This window comes from Arachis hypogaea, chromosome 19, assembly GCF_003086295.3.
Source record: "Arachis hypogaea cultivar Tifrunner chromosome 19, arahy.Tifrunner.gnm2.J5K5, whole genome shotgun sequence".
Lineage (NCBI taxonomy): Eukaryota > Viridiplantae > Streptophyta > Magnoliopsida > Fabales > Fabaceae > Arachis > Arachis hypogaea.
Window position 1 is genome coordinate 18,136,731 of NC_092054.1, and position 24,832 is coordinate 18,161,562.

Here is a 24,832-nt window from a genome sequence, read left to right on the forward strand (position 1 = left end):
TTCTGTTGCATTATGATTGATGGAGGAAATGGAGAAACGGTTGGGTGTTAGATTAGGATTGAATTTGAGTAAGTTAGGTAGATTTAGAATACCTGCCCCTGTTTATGGCTTCTGTTTAGTACTTAAGTTGGATAATTGAATAACGAAGTTCTAGGATTGCATATGGCATTCTCAGGACCGTATTTCTTATGCGCGTGTCACTTTTACCATGCTGAGAACCTCCGGTTCTCATTCCATATTGTATTGTTGTTTTTCAGATGCAGGTTGAGAGGCTCCTCGCTAGGCGTCTGGATCTTGAGAAGCGAAGTAGTCCTTGGGTGTATTTTGGTTTTTGGTTGTATATATGTATATATTTGTTTAGCTTACTCTCCAAGTAACTTATGTATGCTGCTCCTCTTAGAGGATTAGGGAGAGATAGGAGTTTACTTTGATGTTTTGGTGTATTTTGGGGATACTTAAGTATGTTTATATATATCCTCCTGCCAGCCTTAGCTTCGCAGGCTGAGTCAGGGGCTAGTTATGCTGTTCCCTTGGCCGTTCCTTATTCTTTTGCTTATCTTTACCATGTTTTTATTAGGTTTCTTAGCGCGTAAGTAATCCTTTCCTTTGAGCATTGCGCTTTTCCTTTTGCAATTTTTGCTTACCCGTTTTGTTTCAAGGCTCCTAGTATATTATCTTATTCTCTATTATGTATTTATTTTGCTATCTAGAGGTCCGTAACACCATATTACCTCTGTTCTACGACTTAAGCGTAAAACTCTGTGTAATAGGGTGTTACAACATACATGCTGAAACCTTATATTTTTTTTGAATGTCATCATGAGTATTTTTGTTCATCTCTCTTTTTATGATGAAATTCAAATCATACAAAAGTTCTTTAAATTAAATGACTTTTCTTACTTGCCTCTGGTTATAATGTGTTATTAATTGTCCATGGTTTAGTTGTTACTAATTTCTAAATAGCTAAGCAAAATAGTGTGCTTATTTCGTTGGTGCACTTACAAAAGGTTTGTTCAACGTATCTTGAATCCATTCTTTCAGAAATTATACTAAATCTTGTGTTGGTTAACTTATTTGTTATCGTCTAAATTATTAAGTGTTGTTGGTAGCTAAGTCCACTTAATTTTGGTGATAAGTCAATGCATTAATTAATATGCCATGTGCCTTACAGTGTATGTTTATTATTTATGACAGAGAGCTTTGGCATTGAGTTTGCCATTTAGGCGTTGGAGATAAGTGTCTCATAACAAGGTATGTTTATATTGCGTAAGGTGAAACCATATTTTCTCGGCATTTAGTTTCATTTTTTTTCTTCAACAAATGAATTGTTAGAATGTAACAAGATATGTTACTTTCTGTTTACTTTTACTATCGATCTGTCCATTCTAAACATTATATTTTTATAGATGGATAACGAAAATATCGAAGATGCTAATTTAGAAGATAGAACGAACGTCATACATGACTTAGAAATTCAAGTACATCAAGTCACTTCTACTGATGTATATCAACCTGAACCAATACAAATCTTAACTCGTGTCAGGGAAGAGTTAGAAAAGAGATAACATATTTGTGTCACATCTCTTACATGTGTTACGGTACATGCATTAGGCCTAGTCAAATTAATGACAAAAACTTGGAAAGAGAAAACAAGCGTGCTCAATTAATGATACAGTTATTGAAGTCTGACAAATGTTGAGATGTCATACGTATGAGTCTTGAAGCATTTTAACTGTTGTGTCAAAAGTTAAGAGGAACTGATAGAGTAAAGGATTCAACTCGATCTACGGTTGAAGAGCAAGTAGCTAAATTCTTACATATTATAAAGCACGATGTGAAAACTAGAACCATGTCTTTCTTCTTTCACCGCTCAGGGGAGACAATTAGTCGCCACTTTCACAATGTCGTACATGCTATTCTATCGTTAGAGGGAGACTTCTTCAAGCAACCGTCTGGTGAGGATGTTCCTTATGAAATACATGATAATAGTCAATTCTATCCGTTTTTTAAGGTACTAAGGGTTTGTTTGGGTGAGCTTCTAACAAAAGATCTTTTTCGAGTTATCTTTTTTTAAAAGATCTTATAGAGAAGTAAAAGTAATTTTATGTTTGGATATCTCATGTAAAAAGGTCTTTTTATCAATCAATTATATTTGGGTATAACAATATAAAAGTACTTTTTTGTTTATTTATTACATGAAAAACATCTTTTTTTAAGGAAAAAAGATCTTTTAAAAAAAGATGTAAATTACAGCTTCTCAAAAAAGATCTTTTTTTTATTTTACTAGTGCTTTTACTTTTACTACTAGAAATTTGCCAAACACGTTAAAAAATAAAAAAAGATCTTTTTTCATTGAAAAAAGATATTTTTTTAACAAAATAATGGCGCCCAAACATGCACTAACTCTTTCAATTTAGTTAGTGACATTTATGAAATAGTGTATGAAATAATTACAAAATTGTTATGTTAATATGTCAATATACTTTCCAAACAAGGACTGCATTGGAGCCATAGATGGTACTCATAGCCGTGTGAAGGTATCAAGGGCGGAAGCCCCTCGTTTTCGGGAAAAAAAAGATCACCCCACACAAAATACTTTGCTGCCTATGTGTTTGATATGAAATTTACTTATGTTTTGTCTGGTTGGGAAGAAACTGCCTCTGACTCAAGAATTTTGAAAGATTCTTTAAGTAGGGAACATCCACTTCGAATATCCGAAGGTCTGTGCTAGTGTTATTTACGAAATCGTCTATATAAAGTTAAATTCATAGTCAAAGTATGCAATTCTTTAAATTTTTGTGTGTAACTGGTGTAGGAAAATACTATCTAGGTGATGCTGGATTTATGCTAAAGCCTGGGATACTGACACCATATAGAGGTGTTCGGTATCACTTGAAGAGTATTCAGTACGTGAGCCACAAAATTCCAAAGAATTATTCAACCACCGACATTCTTCATTAAGAAAGGTCATCAAAAGATGTTTCGGAATTTTAAAGAAAAGATTCCCAATTATAGCCGGTGACACAGAATCTTATTATTCATTTGAAATTATGCGAGACATTTTTTTGGCATGTTGCATACTACATAACTTTTTAATGGGTGTCGATGTTGATCAGTCTATAATTGATGCTGTTGATTGAGAATTGCTACAAGAACAAAGCATAGATAGATCACAATCAAATCAACCACGTGATGAGGAATATAGGCATGCATCGTTGTTAAGAGATAACATTGCATTCGAAATGTGGAATGTGTATCAATCATTATAGGTGATAATGTTTCTTAAATGTGAATATGTATATATATGTATGTATAGTTTACACTCAGAATTGTTTGATTGAATTTTTTATTGGATTATTACAGGTTAGATAATGCCGAATAAGGGAAATAAAACAGCAGAAGCTAATCAACCTTCGAAAGACAATTTAAGATGGTCTGATGATATGGATGAAGTTTTGCTAAATGCATTAGCAGAGGAAGCATCGAAAGGTAATAGGCATGATGGCTCGTGGACAACTAAAGCATATGCCAATGTTGTGAAGACTTTGAGCATAGCAATAGGCCCTCACATAACAAAGAATCACATAAAGAATAGAATGAAGACATTGAAAGATCATTTTGCTGAGGCATATGACTTATTTCATCACTTAAGTGGATTTGCATGGAATCCTGTAACTAGAAAGTTTGAAGCTGAAGAGGAAGTGTGGCAAGACTTCATTAAGGTATCTTAAACTTTGCTTTTATTACTTATACTATTGATGAAGTTAGTCAATGAATAATTTCAACACTTGTTTATGTAGGAGAAACCACAAGCAGAAAAATAAAAAAAATGCAAATTAAGCATTATGATACTTTGAAGGAGTTGTTCGGAGCTGATAGAGCTACTGGTAAAGGGGCTGCTATGTCACGAGAAAGGATTCAAGAAATTGATAGAGATCACATTGATTTGAATGACTCATTTGAAAATATTGAATTTTCTGACATAGATGTTATTATGGGACATGATACCCCAACGTTTTCTGCTAATTTAGATTCACCAAGTGCTCCTCATAGTCAACCAAATCAATTAGGTGGGACTTCAACGTCAAGAGAAACAAAGCGTAAGTCTCCTATAAATGATTTTTTGGAGGCACAATATGAGAAAGTTGCTTTGGAAATTACTACCATGGCTGATGCTGTCAAAGAGGGTACTTATCTGTCTAGCAAGCTACATGACGTAGCTCAGAGGCAGGTTGAATCAGCTGAGAGACAAGCTTCTATGGCTGAGAGGCAAGTTTCGGTTGCCGAAAAGCAAGTCTCGTTAATTGAAAGACAAGTTGCAATTGCTGAGAAAGGGTTGGCTATTATGCAACAAAGTAGGCCTCGCCTTTATAGCGAATCAGATGTATGGGACATGTTGACTGAATTGGGACTGATAGGTTCAGCTCGGATGCAGTGTTATCAGTTTTTATGTGAAAATGAGCAGAAAAAGTGCCAAATTTTTGGGATCCCACCTGAAATGCGATTGGATGCTCTTTTTCATTTCATGACAGCTGCTGGTGTTCGCTTAGGAGATATGGTACTTTCATAAATCATTAACTATTACAGGTATAACTTTTATACGCACTTAATTTCTGATTAATTTGAGGTTATTGCTTTCATTAATTGATTACGGGTTTCTGAGTGTCATATACTATGGGTATATCTTCATGTATTTAAAGAAGATATCATTTTCTGTTTTATTTATGTTAACCATGGTTGGAAATCACTTTATGTATATATACTTTGAGATTGATTGGTTGTTTAAATAGAAAGACATCGATAAAATAGATTATCATGATCAACTTTGATCTTTGAATTAATTTGTCTTTGTTGTATATGCTCGTGCATGAATCATAACTTGAAAATGTTTGGGAACAAGAAGTACACTGCTTAGTATAAGTAAAAATCGATCATGTGTTAATATTTGTGACTCGGAGAAACTTTATTTTTTTGAAGTAGATGGGTACAGATGGCTCAAGCTATGTAGAATTGATTTTTTGGAAGTAGGCGATGTCACTGACCATGAAAAATTACCCTTTTGAAAAGTGTTGTCTGATGATAAAATGTACTCTCTAGAAATTCTTTTGGTTATTACTTTTTTAGCGTTTTGTTATATGTTTATAAAAATTGTATATGATTTTTGGTCGCACGTACTTGAAAAGAAATGTTACCAACTTTTAATAATATTTTATTTTGTAAATACAATTTAGTGAAACTTTTTTTTAAATATGCTTAAAGAGATTAATGATGTAAAGTATGAGTAGTTTTTATTATTCTTTTACGAGATTATTTATTTATATATTTTTAAAAAGAATGATATATATTTTTATTTATGACATTAAAAGATAATAGAAAAGAATAAATTCATAAAAATAAATTCAAAAAAATATTATCTTTAATAAAAAAACACGTTAAAATTTTGAAATATAATTTGGATAATTTTTTTATTAGAAAAATAAATTAAATACATTGGTATATTATAATTTATATATAATATAAAGAAGGGTATTAATGTAATTTTATTTGGTTATGATTTTCTCTTTTTTTACTTTTTCTTTCATCCAAACACAAAAAAAAAATTCTTCTATTTTCTTTTCATCTATTTTCTCTTCATTCAAACAACATATAAAAAAAAATCAACTTTTTCTTTCATTTTCTTTCCTTCCATTTTCTTTCCTCTCTTTTTTCATCTTTCATCCAAACAAAGTTTAAAGCTATGAACATCTTCTATAATAGTCAATCAACAATATATATTTCATCTAATCTAAACAAACACATAAAAGTGAATTATCATGTAGTGATGAACAAACTTCAAGAGGTGCTGATTCATTTACTTTCTATTTCGACACATGAGCAAATAGCTTATCTTCTCACAAAACCACTTACTCCTCAGTCACGTGTATAGTGTAAGTTAGAAGTTATTAGAGTTAGTTAGGGCTGTTAGAGTTAGAATTCACATAGTGCAGTAATTAGTGTGAGTAATTTAGTATATATACATGTGAGTGGTACTGTTGTAAGTGTGATTCACCATTCTTGTTATTCAGTTCAAATCGCTAGCTTCTTTTCTTCTGATTTCTGAGTTATTAGGGTGTTTTTGCCACTTTACCATATGTATATAATTTTTTAACTGATTTTTAATATATATATATATATATATATATATATATATATATATATATATATATATAACATTCTGATTGACGAGTATATCAAATAATTTGATATTTTATTGTTTTGTACGTACTAATAGAAGTATAAAGCATTATAACAACAATATTTGAAATATTAAATATTTTAAATTAAAGAAAAAAGTTATAACAATGAGGTCAGATTAGCACATTCCAAAGAGAAAGAGGGGGGGGGGGGGGGGAGTAGACCACTACAATAAAATGTGAAAAGAATTTCGAAAGAATGAAACGATAAAAAATTCCCACTAAAAATAGTTAAAGTTAACAAAATTATCCACATGTCATTTTTGTCCCAAGCTTATTAACATAAAATGTTGATGTGGTATACAAACTAAGTTTGGCATCCCATCACTTGCGTTAGTCATGTCATAAATGAGTTACAGATGATTTATTTTGTCAAATTTTTACTATTTTTTTAAATAAAAAAGTATAAATAATTATTTTTATATGCAGTCAATTGGATAATTTAGTAGTCTATTTTTAAAACAATCTGATCTTAAAATTTAAAAAAATTAAGGATCTGTTTAATTAGTTTGTGTTTTTATTTTTCTGTTTTTATTTTTAGCATTTTCTATTTTTCAGATTTTATAAAAAAAAAGTGAAAACAAGAAGTAAAAAGAAAAAATAAGATTTAATTTTATTATTTTTACTGTTTTTATTTTTTTTATAAAATTTAAAAAATAAAAAACACTAAAAATAAAAACAGAAAATAAAAATGTAAACCAAACACCGTCTAAATTTACACTAAAGAAACAGGCGCCCTCCCATTCTAGCTCCTTACGCCACAACCTTCCCTCCAACTCCTCTCGCTGCGCCACCACGTCCTTTGCGTCCAATTCTTCTCACCACGATTCCAAGCCATTTTCATCTAACTTCTCTCGCTGCAACGTTGCATCCTCCGCATGCAAAATTGTTTTAGAAAGTATCTTGTTGCTTTAATTTTTTAGGAATTTTTTTTCTCAATATCAAAATATTCTTTTGAAATCTATTTTGATAGTTTACTCGGAAAAAAAAGAATCGAATCTCACTGTAGAGCTAATAAAATATTTGTATAATGTGTACAATGGGCTATTTATTTGGCTCAATATAAATTAAAAAATGAATATTCAAGATAAAATACTACTAATTTCTCAAACACAATACACCTATACTATCTAGAATAATCATCCGGTACTAGAAATAATAAACATATGATATCCTACTGAATCGAACATTCCTAAATTTCCATTGTACATATTATACAGATACTCCATTGGCTCTCTATACTTTTTCAAAAGAATCATATGTCGGTATGTCTTCAAAGACGCATATTGAATTTCTCAAAGCAATTTCACAAATCCCATATAGATAAATTATCGTTGACCTTGTTTAATTTAAGTAGACGGGATTGCTATGGTACCTTTTAGCATTGTAGTATGTGTCTTATGGTGTGGGGTTAAAATTTTTTTACATATTTCATTGATTTTGTTATAATAAATAAAAGAATTTGGTGAATATTAATGTAAATGTCGTAATATCCTTTCAATAGCAATTACAAATTAATTTATGAACAGGTACAAAAAAAATTATTTTTAGTTAATTAATGTTAGATCATTTTTATTATAAAATTATTTTTTTAATTCTTATTTTTTGAAAATTTTAAAATTTAGTTCTTATAATTTACAGTTTAAAATTTAATATTTAAAATTTAAAATTAAAAATTTAGTATATAAAATTTAGAGGAATCGATGAATGACCGGCCATGGTGATTGGTGGTGGCGGTAAGTGACTAGTAAAAAATGATGAAACTGTGGTATTAAGGAAAAAAAGAGAAATAAATAAAAAAGAGTAAAGGTAATTTTAAAAAAAATTTGCGAGTGAGTGAGGTTATTTTTTTTCTGACTCAATAGTCTAGAAAATAGGAGTGACAATTGCTAGAGTAGAGTAGGTTTGGATTTAACACTAACTCTACTCGCAAGTTGAGAATTTTATATAAATTCAACTATATCCTGCTCGAAGATTGAAAATATTCCAACTTTAATTTTATTCGATTTTTACTTGTGGGTACTCAACTCTATCTGCGGGATAACAAAAAGATGCAATATTATTATATAACTTGATGATAATTTAAAATAAAACTGTCTTTTATATAAAAAAAAATATCAAATTATCAATTAATGATTTTTTTATTGACTAAAGATTTTTTGTATTTAGTGAAAAATTTTTAGTTCGACGAGTTGAAAGTTAACTCAAATCCTACCCGCACTCTATCCTATCCGTTGTAAATCGAGTTAACAATTCTATCCGACTAAATTGGATATTCGTGGATAAAATACATATTATCATCCCTAATAGGAGACCCATTTTAAATATTTGCTTAGGTTGGCTAGTTATATTGGCTCCAAAATCCACAAGAAGGCTAATTATCCAACAAGTGAAATATTTATAATGTGTTTATTTTGTATTTTTATTTTCAGTATTTTTATTTTTTGAAATTTAAAAAAAATGATTTTGCAACTTTTTTTATAAAAATTTAAAAATACAAAATAAAAACACAAACTAGAAATTAAAAAAACCGCATATTATTGCAAAATATGAAACAATTCTCCGTTCTAATTAACCATCCTGGGCAAAAAAAATGGAAAAAAAAAAAGTGAAATATATATAGAAAAGAATGCCATGTCTCTCAAATAGCATGCACATACATACGTGCAACAATTTCCTAGTACCACTCTTTCATATATTTTTATTATGACATATAAATCTAGAAGGTGAAGAAAGTAGGAAACATACATACATACAATGTACTAAAGAACCTCAAACGAACATTCACTTCCTTAATTCTTGTGAACGTGTGGGATCACATACATGCATGCATTTAACCAAAAAAAGACTCCAAAGTTTTGTACTTTGTTCTACATGACTTGAAGTTCCAAGATTTTCTTTTTTCACTTTGAAAAAGTGATAGATTATTACTAGTGTCATGATTATGTAACCCTCTATTTTGCACCCAACACAACGGACAACAACAAAAGCCACCCCAAACTCTTTATTCCCAAAGAGCTGAAAAAAGCCATCAAAGGTTGCTTCAAATCTTAGTGTGGCGGCAAACTTTGCCTCTCAACCAATCATCAAAACTAGATATGTCATTCATTACTCCTTTAAACATAACGATAATGACAAGTTGTTATGCTTTAAAAGAATTAGTATATTTAATTTTTGATGTGCTAATTAATAATATAAAATATTAAATAAAGTATAATTTTAGTCTTTTAACATTTGAGCTAAGTTATAATTTTGTCGCTAACATTTGAAACGTTTTATATATGTTTATCCTAAATAATTTATTTCATTTTATTTTAGTTTTTAAGTCAATTTTTTTTTTTTCAATCAGTATCCTTTCTTCCATTATATTTTTTCTAGAAAATGACAAAAATCGTAATTATAGTAGTCATTATTAGTGGTGGTTAGTGATAGGAGAATAGAAGATAGAAGAATATTAAGAGCACCTACAATGGTGAGTTCCTCTTTCACTTTTTTCTGACACATAGGAACTCTAACCATTGGAGGAGAGAAGGAATGGTTTCCGTACGGGTCTTAAGGTGAGGGAGTCCCTCTAAACAGGGACTCAAGTTAACCAATAATAATTTGTCATTTGGCAAGTTATTTTAAAAAAATAATAATATAAAATCTAAAATAATTAAATAATTATATTAAATAATGAAATAATAATTAAATTAGTAATAATTATAATAAAAATTATATTAAATAATAATATTTTTATTTAATTAATAATTTATATTAATTATTTAATATCATAATTAATTAGATTAAATAATCAAATTTTTATTTAATTAATAATTTATATTAATTATTTATATCATAATTAATATTGAATATTATTTATATTATTATATTAAATTATAATTAATTAAATTTACTTACATTAAAAAATAAATTTAATTTTTACACCTTACAAAATAATTTTTAGTTGAGTTAGTTATTTTTATTTTTAAAATTTAAAATGCTAACGATATTATTAAAATTAACAATTGTAAACACAAAACTATAAATTAGTGTAATCCCGAATTATATATTGTGTATTATTATTATTATATATGAATTTATTTAATATTAATATCTATTAATAGTGAATTATTTTTAAATTTATAAATTTAAATAATATTATTAAAAAAATCAATTACATTAATTTTAAGTATTTTAATTAATTAATTAAGTGGAACCACAACAGGAACTAAAGTTAGTTCCTCCTAATAGAGAAGAGAGAGATGCTTTGAGTTCCTATTTACCGTTTATAACACAAAAGCTGATGTGGAGTTACTTTTTATGACAGGTGGGTCATAAATAGGAACTGAGATGAGTTCCCTACTGGAGATGGTTAGTAGGGAACTCATTTCAGTCCCTATTTATGGTCCACCTGTCATAAAAAGTGACTTCACATCAGATTTTGCGTCGTAACCAATAAATAGGAACTCAATGAATCTCTCTCTTCTCCATCAGAAGGAACTAACTTTAATCCCTATTGTGGTCCCACCTAATTAATTAATTAAGTAATTAAAATTAATAGAATTATTTTTTTTATAATAATATTATTTAAATTTATAAATTCAAAATAATTCAATATTATAAAATATTAAAATAAATAACTTAAATTTGATTAGTATTTTAAATTTTATAAATAAAAATAAATAATCCAACAAAAAATTATTTTATAATATATAAAAATTAAATTTATTTTTTATGTAAAATAAATTTAATTAATTATGATTTAATATAACAATATAAATAATATTTGATATTGATTTAACATAATTATTTATATTAATTATAATTTAATATAACTAATTATTAAATAATTAATATAAATAATTAATTAAATAGATATATAAGTATTTAATATATATATTTAATATATTTTTTATTTTTTTTATTAATTTACCACATGGCATGATTTTATTGGTTGTTACAAGTCTCTGCTTAGAGGAACTCTCAACCTTGATCCTCGTGAAGAGCCCTCTTTTCCTTTTCACTCCAATGGTAATTGAGTCCCCATATGTCAGAAGAGAAACTCTATTTCTTAGCATTGGAGTTGCTCTAAGAGAAACAAGAGGATAATAAATTAATAATAATAGAGAAAAAACAAGTATTTTTGAAAAAAAAGTTTTAATTTTGACCAAAGAATAAAATTAATAGAACAAATAAAATAAAATATTTTAAATATTAAAGACAAAATTAAAATTTAATAAAAATATTAGAAACTAAAATAATTATTTACCCGTAAAATATTCCATATTGTTCTTGAATTAATTTATTTGCTTAAATGATCATTCATTTAATATGTGTCGAATATTATTATTTTGCTGATATAAATTATATAATTATATTATGTGTATAATAAAATCAGCTACTAAAATTAATCATTAATATAAAATATATGTTAGAATATAAAATACATATTAAAAATAAAATAAATAATACATGTATTTATATACAAATATATAATGATTAATTTTAATTGTTATTTTAAATTTTTAGTGTATAAATAACGTTTTTGTAGTCACAAAAAAAATAGCGTTTTTGTAAATTATAACATTTATTTACACTATTATTGATGCTAAAGCATTACAAAATATTTACGTGTCTTAAGCATAGAGAAAAACAAAACATGATTTGTGTTTAATTAAGTTCCTCTCTTTTTGGGTCTTGTCAAGAAGGGTGGAATAAAGTGAGAGAAACCCTTTTCTTCTGCTAGTGGAAAACTCTTTTTGTTTTTTTCTTTCCATATGGAACATTGCATGGGAAGAGGGTAACTGCTTGATTCCATATTTGAAACCTTTAATTTAAGAAAAAATCTTACTTCTTAAGGAATTGTGACATATATGGAATTCGGAATTTTATTCGTTTCAAGTATTTGGGAGTCGTAGTTCTTGAGCATGAGGGAGAAAAAAAAAGCACACACATACATACATACATACATACATACATATATATGCCATTCTCATCACTAGCTAGGTATATATTCATGCATTGTGATATTTTTGTGACTATCAAAATAATGGTTACATATGTGTAAACTTCTGGGTTAATAATATCATCCATTATGGCTATAATTTTATTAACAGTAGTACTACATTATCAGTAAATATATTATTTTGGGATTTATATTTATATTAGGAGTGTTCAAATTTAAACTGATCTAAATAAAACCGTTCATTTAATTCAATTCAAATCGAAAACTGATTAAAATCACATTAATTCAGATCGGATTGGATTCTATTTTTTGCAAACTGTTGGATCTGATTGGATTCTATTTTTTGTAAACCGCTGGATCGGATCGGATTTCGGATATACTTTTCATAATCGATCCAATCCAATCCAAACCGTACAATGTGCTATAATATTATTATTTTATTATTATATTTACAATTATACTTATAACATGTTCAATTTTTTATATATTTTTATATTATTCATGTATTATTATTTAATAAATATTTTATGTTCAAAATATTATTTATTTATTTATTTATTTTAACTAACCTATAATTTTATTTCTATTGTTATGTTATTGTTAGCTTTTTAAGATATTGTTGAAACTTGTTATGTCATTGTTGATTATTTAAAATTTGATGTTGAGATTTGTTATATGTATTTAATTTTTTAATTTATAAAACCGTAAATCCAATACAATCCAAACCGCACTGCAAGTAAAATTAGTGTTCGGAACGGATGAGTTTTTCACTCAAAACCAATCCAAACCGCACCGCGAACACTCCTAATTTATACACTACAGCAAATGTAGAAGATAGCGGCGGTTATAACACCCTAATTAGCCTAAGCTTTACCTCGCGTCGTAAAGCCAAGGTCAATCAAAGGTTACGACAGTTCTAAGCTCATACATATAATATATAGGAAGAATTAATATAATCTAGAAGCCCGATGAAGGATATAGCTCAAAAACAGGATTTGAAAAGCGCAAAATGTAAACCCCACTAAAATCGGTAAATAATTAGTCAATAATTTGAATTTTAATTAGGAAAACTAAAAATGCAAAACTAATATCAAAATAGGATAGAGTTCGTCAAAACGAGAATTTTGATACCAATTTCAAAAAATTTGGCCCAAAATTTGGTCGAACGGGCCGAACCGGACAAACCAGACCCAAAACGGGCCCAAGGTCCAATTCAGCCCAATAGCTTTTAAGGGACTAAGCTTCCCTTCCTTTCTCATTTCCATTCCACGTTACAGAATTTGGGGAAGGAGAAGAACAATTCATACTTCCAAACCCTTGTTCAAAAATTCAATCCACCATAACTCCTTGCTCCGAGTTCCGATCGTCGCACCGTTTGCAGCCACGCGATCACCGCGTCGAGTTCTACCTTTCTATTGGATTAATTTTACTGGTAAACCTCACATTTGATTCAGAATCTCTATTTCCTTTTCTTTGGTGAAATTAAAATTCTATAGTAAAATCTTGTCCAATTTTGTGTTTTAGACTCAAGTTAGCTTCCGGGACTTAATGGGCTCAAGCTATTGAGCATATGGATACTGTAAGGACACCCTAACCCTAGCTCAATCTTGCATTTATAGTGGAAAACTTGAATTTGGAACATGTATATGAATTAGGTGTAGATTAAGTGGGTATATATGCATTGGAATTGAATTGGGAGTATTTGGAGGCTTATTGGTGATCAAGGCTTGGTTTGTGGCTGTTTTAATTGAGCTTGGAGGGGCTGTATTTTGTGTTGTGAGGCTGCCTTGGGTGAAACAAAGTGATCGGCCAAGGTATGGTTTAAGTTTTGCACGTTTAATATTTACGGTATTGTAAAAACTTAGGTTAGAGGAACCATAGGATAAGTTGAATTGGTTATTGCATTTAATGATTAGTTTTGTAATGTTGTTAGAGTAAATTGTTGGTGAATATGAATTGAAATTATGAGGTGTTGAATTATTAGTTGTATGCTCTTGGATTTATTTATGATGGGTTGTGTTGATGTTAGTGTATATTGATGGATTATGGTTGGAGTTTCTTAATAAAGAGTGGATATATGAGTTGATGGATTAATGTATGTAGGGTTGATAAATGTGTTAATGGAATAATGTGTGTGAAGGGTTGATAATTGCATTAATGGAATGGTATATGTGAAGGTTGCTCATATATGTATATATGATATATGCTAATGCAAAGTTGAGGTTATGACTCATTGGATTGGTTAAAGGTAGCTTGAAGTGATTTTTGATATTTTGAAATTGGATATGTTAGCAATATGCATATTTTAGAGACAAGGATTTATGAATAGGGTGAAAATAAGGTTTGGAAGTGTTTTGGTAAAAAGTAATTTTGGGTGAATTTTGAAGGTCCGTAATTTTCTCCTCAAATTCTGGATTGAATTGTGATTTGTTGCAAATAAAAGATGGTTTTATGAGCTTTTGATTGATATCAATTTTGTAAAAAATGGAACTTTGTAGAGAGATTTATGGACGTTGAAAGTTAGGTGTATTAATCTGTGTTCAGGATGGCTGAAAATGGTTTGCTGCAAGCTTTTTGGGCATTCTGCCCATTTTTGAAAAACGTCCACCCATGCGTACGCGTGGCTCATGCGTATGCGTGGTGTGGAATTTTGGCGACGCATGTGCGAGAAGCATGCGTACGCGTGGATGCTGCCTGCTGCAAAAACTAGTTTTGGCTGTTTTTAAACCAATTTCTCAACTTCTAAACCTCTATTTTCTTCCCTTAAGGCTTAAAGTATGGTTTTAGGTCCAGTGGATAAAAGAAGCTAGGAAAATAAGATATCTTGAGGGTGAAGAAAGTTGTTAATGGTGGCTTTTATGAAGGAAATAAGTATGTTAACGAAGTTTAACGCTAAGGCTTGATAATTGATGATGTATTGATAATGAAATTGCCATGGCTTATCAATAATGATATCTGAGATAGGAGTTTTCCTGGGTAAAAACTGTGGCTCGCCACCACGTATTCCAAGTTGAATCTCGATACTCTGTTGACCCTACGTCATAAGGGTGATCGGGCACGTATAAATTCCCGGGTATGGATAGACCCCATTGAGTGATTATATGATGAATGAATGTAAACTCTATGCATAGACTCTTGGGGATGCGCGACGGGGAACAGTCTAAGGTTTTCGAACTTGTCGGGTTGGCTGGATAACCGACAGATGGGCCCCATCAGCCATAGGACAGGCACGCATCATATGCATTTGTTTGTTTTGGTTGCTATGCATTTCCTGGGTTTGCCTAATTGATATATACCACCTGCTACCTGTTATACTTGCTACTTGTACTATCTGCTCATTACTTGTTTGTGAACTTGTTTGGCTGCTTATTTTTGTTGCATTATGGATGATGGAGGGATGGAGGAAAATGTGAAATGGTTTGGTGTTAGGTTAGGTTTGAATTGAGTAAGTTAGGCAGATTTAGAATACCTACCCCTGTTTATGGCTTCTGTTTAGTAATTAAGTTGGATAATTGAATAACGGAATTCTAGGATTGCCTATGGCATTCTCAGGACCTTATTTATTATACGCGTGGCACTTTTACCATGCTGAGAACCTCCGGTTCTCATTCCATACTGTGTTACTGTTTTTCAGATGCAGGTCGGGAGGCTCCTCGCTAGGCGTCTGGATCCTTGAAGCGAAGTAGTTCTGGGGTGTATTTTGGATTTCTGTTTGTATATATGTATATATGTATTTAGCTTACTCTCCAAGCAACTTGTGTATGCTGCTCCTCTTAGAGGTTGAAGGAGAGATATGAGTATGTTTTGGTATTTTGGTGTATTTGGGGATGCTTATATATATATATATATATATATATATATATATATATATATATATATATATATATATATATATATATATATATATATATATATATATATATATTCTCCGGCCAGCCTTGGTTTCGCAGGCTGAGCCAGGAGGTAGTTTCATTGTATTCTTGACCCTCTTTTCGTTCTTTTGCTTATTTATATCTATAATCTCTAGGTTTCTTAGCATACAAGTAGTTCTGTTTCTTGAGCGTTGCGCTTTTTGTTTTGAGATTTTATTTTACTCGTTTTATTAAGGCTCCTAGTTAAGTATATCTTCTCCTACTACTACTACTACTACTACTACTACTACTACTACTACTACTACTACTATTATTATTATTATTAATACCTTACTATCTCAGTCTTATGACTTAAGCATAAGATTAAGTATGGTAGGGTGTTACACAAAACGTACTAACGAAACTTCTAACTTAAAGCACAAGAGATAGATATAATATAACAAAAGATAAGAGTATAATATCATAAGAATCTAGCCACGACTCGCGGAGTTTAAGCTGGCTAGCCATATACAGATGTACAGAAACCAGACAGTTTAAAAATAGCTTATACATATTTTTCTCTCTCAATACAAGCCTCTAGGCAAAAGCAAAATACAAAAGTGAGAGACATATACAAAATAAATCAAAAGACTCCAAAAGTATCATGATCCTTCGCTTCTGTCACCATCCAAAGCAACTCACCGAGGTGGGTTGCAACATGCATCTGAAAAACAACAGCATAAATATGGTATGAGAACCGGAGGTTCTCAGTATGATAACAGTGCCCAGTGATGTAAGATATAAGACCCCGGGACGCCAAAGGCAATCCTAGACTTCATATTCATCACAAGATTCAATCTTAAAGCATAACTAAAACAGTAAAGCATATATGAAACCTTAACATAACTTAAAAGGGCAATCTAACTTAGAGGATTTTCTACTCAATCATATCTCTGCTGTCCCACAGCCTTCACCAACCTATCCTCCATGCAATCTCATTGCCACTGCCTTCCGAATCTCCTCAATCACAGTAGAAAACACAGATAATATACAATGCAAGTAAAACACAAGTATTGGCATGTAAGACAAGTAATTCAAGTAGCAATTAGGCATGTTATACAAATAGGCATACAATTACAAGTCGACAAAGCAAACAAACAGATAGAAAATGCACATGATGAATGCCTGTCCTATTGGCTATGATATCACATTGTCGGTTCAACTGCCAACCCGACACACCTCCATGGAGATGTCGCCCTTCGGAATCATCATTGGGAACCCCCGAGATATGGTGCTTGGATCACCGTCCAGGATTTTGTGCCTGCACACTCTATTGATTCGAAGGGATGCGAGAGGGATACTATTGCCACAGACCTTACATCTCAACGTAAGCGGGATTAACCACCGTCCTTACGCCGCCGTCGCTACCTCAACAGGCGAGATTAACCACCGTCCCTGCCGGGCACATAGCGTCTCATCATCTCAGTATAAAACAATAGTTCATTGGTTTTTCAAAAAACATTTTCAATACCTCAATGATTCATCATTGCACATTCGAGTCCTCGACTCATCTCAACCACTGTCATATCAACATTTTCATTCCGAGTCCTTGACTCATCTCAACTACTGTCAATTCACATTTCTATTCCGAACTCAGCAGTTTATCAGTTCTCAATTCACATACCAATTTAACTTTGCACGCCATCAAACCCTTCCTCAGTACACCCGAAACCTAACCTCCGTTCTCTAACTTTTCAAAGAATTACTAAATAATTTCTCCTAAGACCTTTCCCATGTTTCAATATCCAAAATTAAGCCCAAGAGTCTCGAAATGGTGTCACATAATCTTACAATCTTGTTAGGAAGGTAAAATAGTTGAAAATAAAGTTTAAGTTTGAGAAACAGGGCGTGTGCATACGCACAGGGGTGTGCGTGCGCATGCCCAAGAGAGTTTTTAAACGTGTGCGTACGCATAGGGGTGTGCGTACACACAGGTACAAATTTTCATAATTTTGTTTGCTCACACAAGCTGTGCTAGCCCCCCAACAGACTGCCTTTCCCAACTTGTACGTGTGCATAGGGCTGTGTGTGCGCACAGGTTGTAATTCTTCATTGGTTATGTGCGCGCACAAGCTGTGCTAGCGCTCTAAACAGGAAGCCTCCCCCTGCCTGTGCGTGCGCACAGGTTTAAATTTTCGCAGGGGTGTCCGTGCGCACATACCAGAAATCACAAAATTCTGCAACTTTGCAGAATTTCAGATTTTTGACACCAAACTTTGAATGATCATAACTCCCTCTACAGAAATCTAAATTTTGCAAACTTTATATCAATTCGAAGAGCTTTCAATAAATTTTAATTCTAAACAAATCTCAACCAATTTCAAAGACTAAGGCATAAGTTATGATCAGACAAAGTCCACCAAAATTTCCTTTTTACCAAAAGCTACAAGTACTCAATTTTTCAAAATTCTCAAACCACATCCAACCAAAACAATACCAAACTTCCATTTACGGCACAATCTACCTTCTTAGGTCACAATACACCATTTATACAATATTTTCATCACATATCACTATTCTCGACCATCAACATCAAATATGTAATACTATAATCAATCCACATTCAATTTTTCCAACCACATTACCATATCATCAACCTCAATATCACATATATCATCCCAAACCACTTCTCAACTTCACACAATCATTATTCATCATCATATCATAATCAAATATCATAATCAAACTAAAAAATCATCATACATCATCATTTAACAACCCAACAACCATGCATTTTAATTCAAACCTATACTATGGGTCACTAGTCTAAGTGTCCATGAATATTATATACTACATAGAGAAAATCGAAACCATACCTTGGCCGATTCCCAATATGCGAAAAACCCAAAATTGAGCTCAAGATAAGCTTTCAACCACAAGCAAGCCTCCAATCAACTCCAAGCAAGCACCAACAAGTTCCAAAGACTTCCTAACTCACAATAATCAAGCCATATGCACACAAATCATCACTAATCAACCTAGGACTCAATCTAATCATAATTTTACAAGGGTTCAAGAGCAAATCACCTTACCCAACAGTTTTGGAAGCCAAATCCAATGATAATCAAAGGCTAAAGCGTACCTAAACACCCCAAAATCACAAAACCTCACTTAATCAAAAGCCCTAAAACTCAAATTTTGAAGAGAATAACTGAGAAGGATTCGTGATTTCCTTACCAATTTCTTGGGTGAGTTTTGTAGAGCTCTTCACAAGGAAGGCGTAGCCGCAAATGGTGCGGCGATCGGAGCTCTATAGCTTAAGATATGGGCCTGGGAAGTTGAAGATGAATAGTACTTCTTCTTCCTCTTCCTTCTTTTCTTTTCTGCTGAGTGTGTGTGTTTATGAGAGTGAAAAAGGTTCACTTAAGTGTTTATATATGTTAGGCTTGGGTCCGGTCCAACCCGTTAGCATTTTTAGCTTGGGCCAAATCTTTAAAATTAACGCCCGGTTTTCCACTTCTAATGTTTTTCTAAGGTTTTTGACTATTTTCACTTTTTCTCGCGCAGTACTGGGCAGACTTGAACCGATTCGACTGCCAGTTCATGGTTTTTCGTAGAAAACACACCTTGTAACTCAAAAAAAACCTACTGAGTCCAAAAATCATATTTACATCCTCAAATTCTCACTCTAAATTTTCAGAACCTAATTTGTGCAATATTAATTACCTTATTAGGCGATTAATTAGTCGTGGTTCTTACATTCTCCCCACCAAATAAGAAATTTTGCCCTCAAAATTTAGTGATTACATGAGAATAACTCGGGATAATCCTTTCGCATCTCGGACTCGAATTCCCAAATATGCTCTTCCACTCCTGCTCGTTTCCAAGCAACTTTAATCAACTGAACTTCTTTCCTGCGTAACTTCTTCACACTGGTATCATCAATTCTCACCGGTGTTACTTGAAATGTCAAGTTCTCCTTCAACTCGACCAACTCGGGCTCTAACACATGAGCCGCATCCGACGTGTACTTATGGAGTTGGGACACGTGGAATACGTCATGCAAGTTAGACAGATGAGGTGGCAATACAACTTGATATGCCACCGGCCCGAATCGCCTCAGAATCTCAAACGGTCCTATATACATCAGATTCAACTTCTTGGTTTTGATCGCTCTTCCAATCCCGGTTGTCGGTGTAACCCTGAGAAACACATGTTGTCCCACTTCAAATTCTATCGGTTTCCTCCTCTGATCCGCATAGCTCTTCTGTCGACTCTGAGCAGTTATCATCCTCTCCCAAATCTTCTTAATCTTCTCAGTAGTCTCTACTACCAAATCAGGTCCCAAAACACTTACTTCATCGGACTCGTACCAACAAAGTAGAGATTGCACTTTCATCCATACAAGGCCTCATACGGAGCCATCCCTATGCTCGCATGAAAGCTGTTGTTGTACGCAAACTCCACCAATGGCATGTAACGGTCCCAACTTCCGGGTTGATCCAATACACACGCTCTCAACATATATTCTAATGTCAGAATAGTCCTTTCTGACTGTCCATTCGTTTGTGGATGATATGCGGTGCTGAGACATAGCTTCGTACCGAAAGCTTTTTGAAAAGCTCCCCAAAACCTTGATGTGAATCGGGGATCACGGTCCGACACTATGCTCGATGGCACACCGTGCAACCTTACTATCTCCTTGATGTACCACCTTGCTAGCTCCTCCATAGAACAGTTCACTCGGATAGGCAGAAAATGAGCGGATTTGGTTAAGCGATCTACGATCACCCAAACCGCATCAAATCCCGACCTAGTCCTCGGTAAACCGGTCACAAAGTCCATCGCAATTCCTTCCCACTTCCCCTGAAGAATCTCAAGTGGCTGTAATATTTCCGATGGTTTCTGATGCTCTATCTTTACTTTCTGACACATCAGGCACTTGGATACCACTGTTGCTACATCACCTTTCATCCCATGCCACCAGAACATCTTCTTAAAGTCATAGTACATCTTCGTACTTCCGGGATGAATAGAAAACCCACTGTTATGAGCTTCCGACAATAAGTCTTGCCTCAAACTCCCGACATCCGGTATACAAATTCTTCCTTTGTATCTCCATAATCCTTCACCATCCTTAGTGAATTCTCCACGCCTCTTATTACCAACTGGTTGAAACAATTGCTGAAGCTTTCGCTCATCTTACTGAGCCTTCTGAATCTCCGTTTTAAAGGTACTCAAGATTTGCAACTGATTCAAGCAAGCTCTTCCGGCAACTTCACCAATATCTAGCTTAAGATCCAAAAACTTATCCACTAGCTCCTCTTCTTTGATTCTCATCCATGCTATGGTTAAAGACTTCCGACTTAATGCATCCGCCACCACGTTCACCTTTCCAGGGTGATAACTCAGTTCAAAATCATAATCCTTTAGGTAGCGTTTGTTTTGAGGTACTGAGACAGAGACTGAGAGACTGAGACTCAGTATCGTGTTTGTTGGTTCAGAGACTGGTACTAAAATTTCTGTCTCTGTCCCCAAAATTTCAGTATTTTAGTACCTCCAAAATGTGGGGACACATGGGACTAAAATTTTTAGAGATGGAGACTGAAACTTTAATAACATTTTATACCTAAAATACCTTCATTTCAATTAATTAATTTAAATTTTACTTTTTGTAAAAATTAAATTAGAATTTCATTCTTGTTTCAAATTCTGTCTCCCACTTTGTACCAAACAGAATACTAAAAGTTATTTCAATCTCTGTCTCTTAGTCTCTGTCTCTCAGTCTCAATCTTTCCGTCTCTGTCTCTCCACCAAATGCTACCTTAACAACTCCATCCACCTCCTCTGACGCATATTGAGCTCTTTCTGATCAAAGATGTACTTGAGGCTCTTATGATCAAAAAAGACACTAAACCTCACTCCTTACAAGTGGTGTCTCCAAATTTTCAATGAAAACATAATCGCCGCTAATTCCAAGTCATGAGTTGGGTAATTTACTTCATGCGGTCTCAGCTGACGCGATGCGTAAGCCACCACATTCCGTGTTGCATCAACACGCAACCCAAACCCTTCAGTGATGCATCACAATACACTTCAAATGGTTCATGCGGTTCCGGTAAAATCAAAACAGGTGCTGAAGTTAACTTCTGCTTCAAAGTTTGAAAACTTTCTTCACACTCTGACGTCCACACAAAAGGCACTTCCTTCCTCGTCAACTTAGTCATCGGTAGTGCTATCCGAGAAAATCCTTCAATAAATTTTCGGTAATATCCGGCTAAGCCCAAGAAACTTCGGACTTCCGTCACCATCGATGGTCTTTCCCATTCCATCACCGCTTCTACCTTAGAAGGATCCACCGCTATTCCTCCTTTGCTCACCACATGACCTAAGAACTTTACTTCCTCCTTCCAAAACTCACACTTCGACAACTTGGCATACAATTCCCGCTCCTTTAAGATTTGCAACACAGTCCTCAAGTGTTCCTCATGCTCCTTCACTGTCTTAGAGTAAACCAAGATGTCATCTATGAAGACCACCACGAATTTGTCCAGAAAGGGACGAAAGACTCTGTTCATGTAATCCATGAAAACCGCAGGTGCATTCGTTAACTCAAAGGACATCACCACAAACTCGTAGTGTCCATAGCGCGTCTTAAACACAGTCTTAGGGATATCATCCTCTTTCACCCTTATCTTATGGTAACCGGATCTCAAATCAATCTTGGAAAACACTCCAGCTCCTTGCAGTTGATCCATCAAGTCATCGATCCTAGGCAACGGTGTTCTTCACAGTCACTTTGTTCAACTGTCGGTAATCCACACAGAGTCGCATTTCTCCATCCTTCTTCTTTACCAATAAAACTGGCACTCCCCACGGAGATACACTCAGTTGAATGAACCTCTTGTTCAAAAGCTCTTCCAACTGAGCCTTTAGTTCAACCAGCTCTATCGGAGCCATTCTATACGGTGTAATCGATACTGGTCTGGCTCCCGGCACCAATTCAAACGCAAATTCAATTTTTCTCTGAGGTGAAAATTTAGGAATATCTTCCGGGAATACCTCCGAAAAGTCTCTAACTACCGAAATTTGATCTAGTTCCTGATTATCACCTAATGTATTCGTAGCCAACAGAATATAACCCTGACACTCTTTTCTACTACAGTGCACCATTACCGAGTTCATGTAGTAACCCTCAGCTATCACTGCTCCCTTTTCTCCTTCCGGCATAAACTGAATTGACCGCTCAAAGCAATCCAACAAAACTCGGTTCTTCGACAACCAATCAAACCTTAAAATCATCTCCAACCCAACTATTGGTAAACAGATCAAATCATGCACAAAGTCTCTACCCTCAAGCTTGAAACCTACTTGTCTACACTCTGATCTAGTCGTAACGGTTTGATGCAGAGTATGCACATGCAATTCAAATGCCAATTTCGACACTTTCAAGCCTAGTTCCTCAACTTTAGCAAACGAAATGAATGAATGCGAAGCTCCAGTATCATACAATGCAATTAAGACTTTATCACCAATTAAACAGTTACTTCTCATCAACGGATCCGCCTTAGAAGCATCCTTGGCGTTCACAGCAAACACTCGCCCCTGGTGCTGACTCTGATCTGCATTCGGGTTCTTCCCATGAGTACAATCCCTTACAAAGTGACAAGGTAATCCACAGTTGAAGCAACCACCTAACCCAATCTTGCATGAGTCATATGGATGAAAACGCCCACAACGCACACAAGTCAAATCCAGAGAAATCTTACTCTGATTTCCTCTTCCCTTGGCATATTGAAACTGATTCTGAGTGTTCTTTCTGAAGCCTCCTTGTCCTTGAGGTGCATATCCTCCTCTCTTGAAACTCTGACCCCTAGGATGAAAATACTTGCCACGTCCCTGACTAGAGCTTCCTCCGTGAGTTTCCTTGGATGAAGCTACCATTTTCGCATACTCCTCAACCACCCTTGCTTTATTCACCAATTCGGAGAAGATATGAATCTCCATAGGAGCCATAGCAGTCATGATATTATCCTTCAAGCCTCTCTGGCACTTAATACACTTCCAGCTCTCATAGGTCTACGGGGCACCCTGACACACCCTAAAAAACCTACAAGGAACTTTGCTTCAACTGCATAAGTTCCATCTCCTTCGCTTCCCTTGCAGACTCAGGAAAATACCTCCTATAGAAGGCCGTTTGGAACACATCCGAAGGAATGTCGGTATTCTGAAGCTGTAACAAGTGGCACTCTACTTGCCACCAATGCTGGGCCTCTCCCGCAAGCTGATAAGCAGCAAATTCTACATATTGGTTATTCAGAAAATGCTGCGCCTGTAAAGCACACTCCATGGCATGAAACCAGTTGTCTGCTTCTGTAGGGTTGGTTGATCCTCGGAAAATTGGCAGATAAACCTTGAGAAAAGTCGCCAAGGTCATCGGAGTACCTCCCATGTTATCACCGTTTCCCTCAGCATTCTCATTCGCGTTCCCTTCGCCATTCCCATTTCTGTTTCGGGCCAGTTGGCCTAACCTCTGCATAGCTTGCAGAGTTGCAGCAACATTAGCTTCCATGGTATTCGCAAGGTTTGCCATGACCGCCATGAATTCAGCATGGTTGTCAGCCAGTTGCTCATTCCTACTATCTCAGTCTTATGACTTAAGCATAAGATTAAGTATGGTAGGGTGTTACACAAAACGTACTAACGAAGCTTCTAACTTAAAGCACAAAAGATAGATATAATATAACCAAAGATAAGATTATAATATCATAAGAATCTAGCCACGACTCGCAGAGTTTAAG

The 24,832-nt window shown here is 33.6% G+C and overlaps 2 protein-coding genes across 2 annotated transcripts; one reads left to right on the forward strand and one right to left on the reverse strand.

Moving 5' to 3' along the window:
• Window positions 1-1,849: 1,849 nt before the first annotated feature.
• On the forward strand, window positions 1,850-3,382 carry LOC140182175 (uncharacterized). Its single transcript, XM_072228303.1, has 5 exons — window positions 1,850-2,011; window positions 2,496-2,559; window positions 2,652-2,720; window positions 2,816-2,906; window positions 3,364-3,382. The coding sequence occupies exons 1-5, from the start codon at window positions 1,850-1,852 to the stop codon at window positions 3,380-3,382; spliced, it is 405 nt and encodes a 134-aa protein (XP_072084404.1).
• Window positions 3,383-19,827: 16,445 nt separating this feature from the next.
• Window positions 19,828-20,430, reverse strand: LOC112778040 (uncharacterized). The gene has a single exon (XM_025822411.1). The coding sequence runs from the start codon at window positions 20,428-20,430 to the stop codon at window positions 19,828-19,830; it is 603 nt and encodes a 200-aa protein (XP_025678196.1).
• Window positions 20,431-24,832: the final 4,402 nt, after the last annotated feature.

What these genes read in the sequence shown, in the direction of transcription:
- LOC140182175 (XM_072228303.1), top strand. Translation starts at nt 1,850, where the DNA reads ATGTCTTTCTTCTTTCACCGCTCAGGGGAGACAATTAGTCGCCACTTT. An exon ending in AATTCTATCCGTTTTTTAAG is followed by an intron (nt 2,012 to 2,495) that starts GTACTAAGGGTT and finishes TTTCCAAACAAG; the next exon opens with GACTGCATTGGAGCCATAGA. An exon ending in TCCACTTCGAATATCCGAAG is followed by an intron (nt 2,721 to 2,815) that starts GTCTGTGCTAGT and finishes TAACTGGTGTAG; the next exon opens with GAAAATACTATCTAGGTGAT.
- LOC112778040 (XM_025822411.1), bottom strand. Translation starts at nt 20,430, where the DNA reads ATGAAAGTGCAATCTCTACTTTGTTGGTACGAGTCCGATGAAGTAAGT.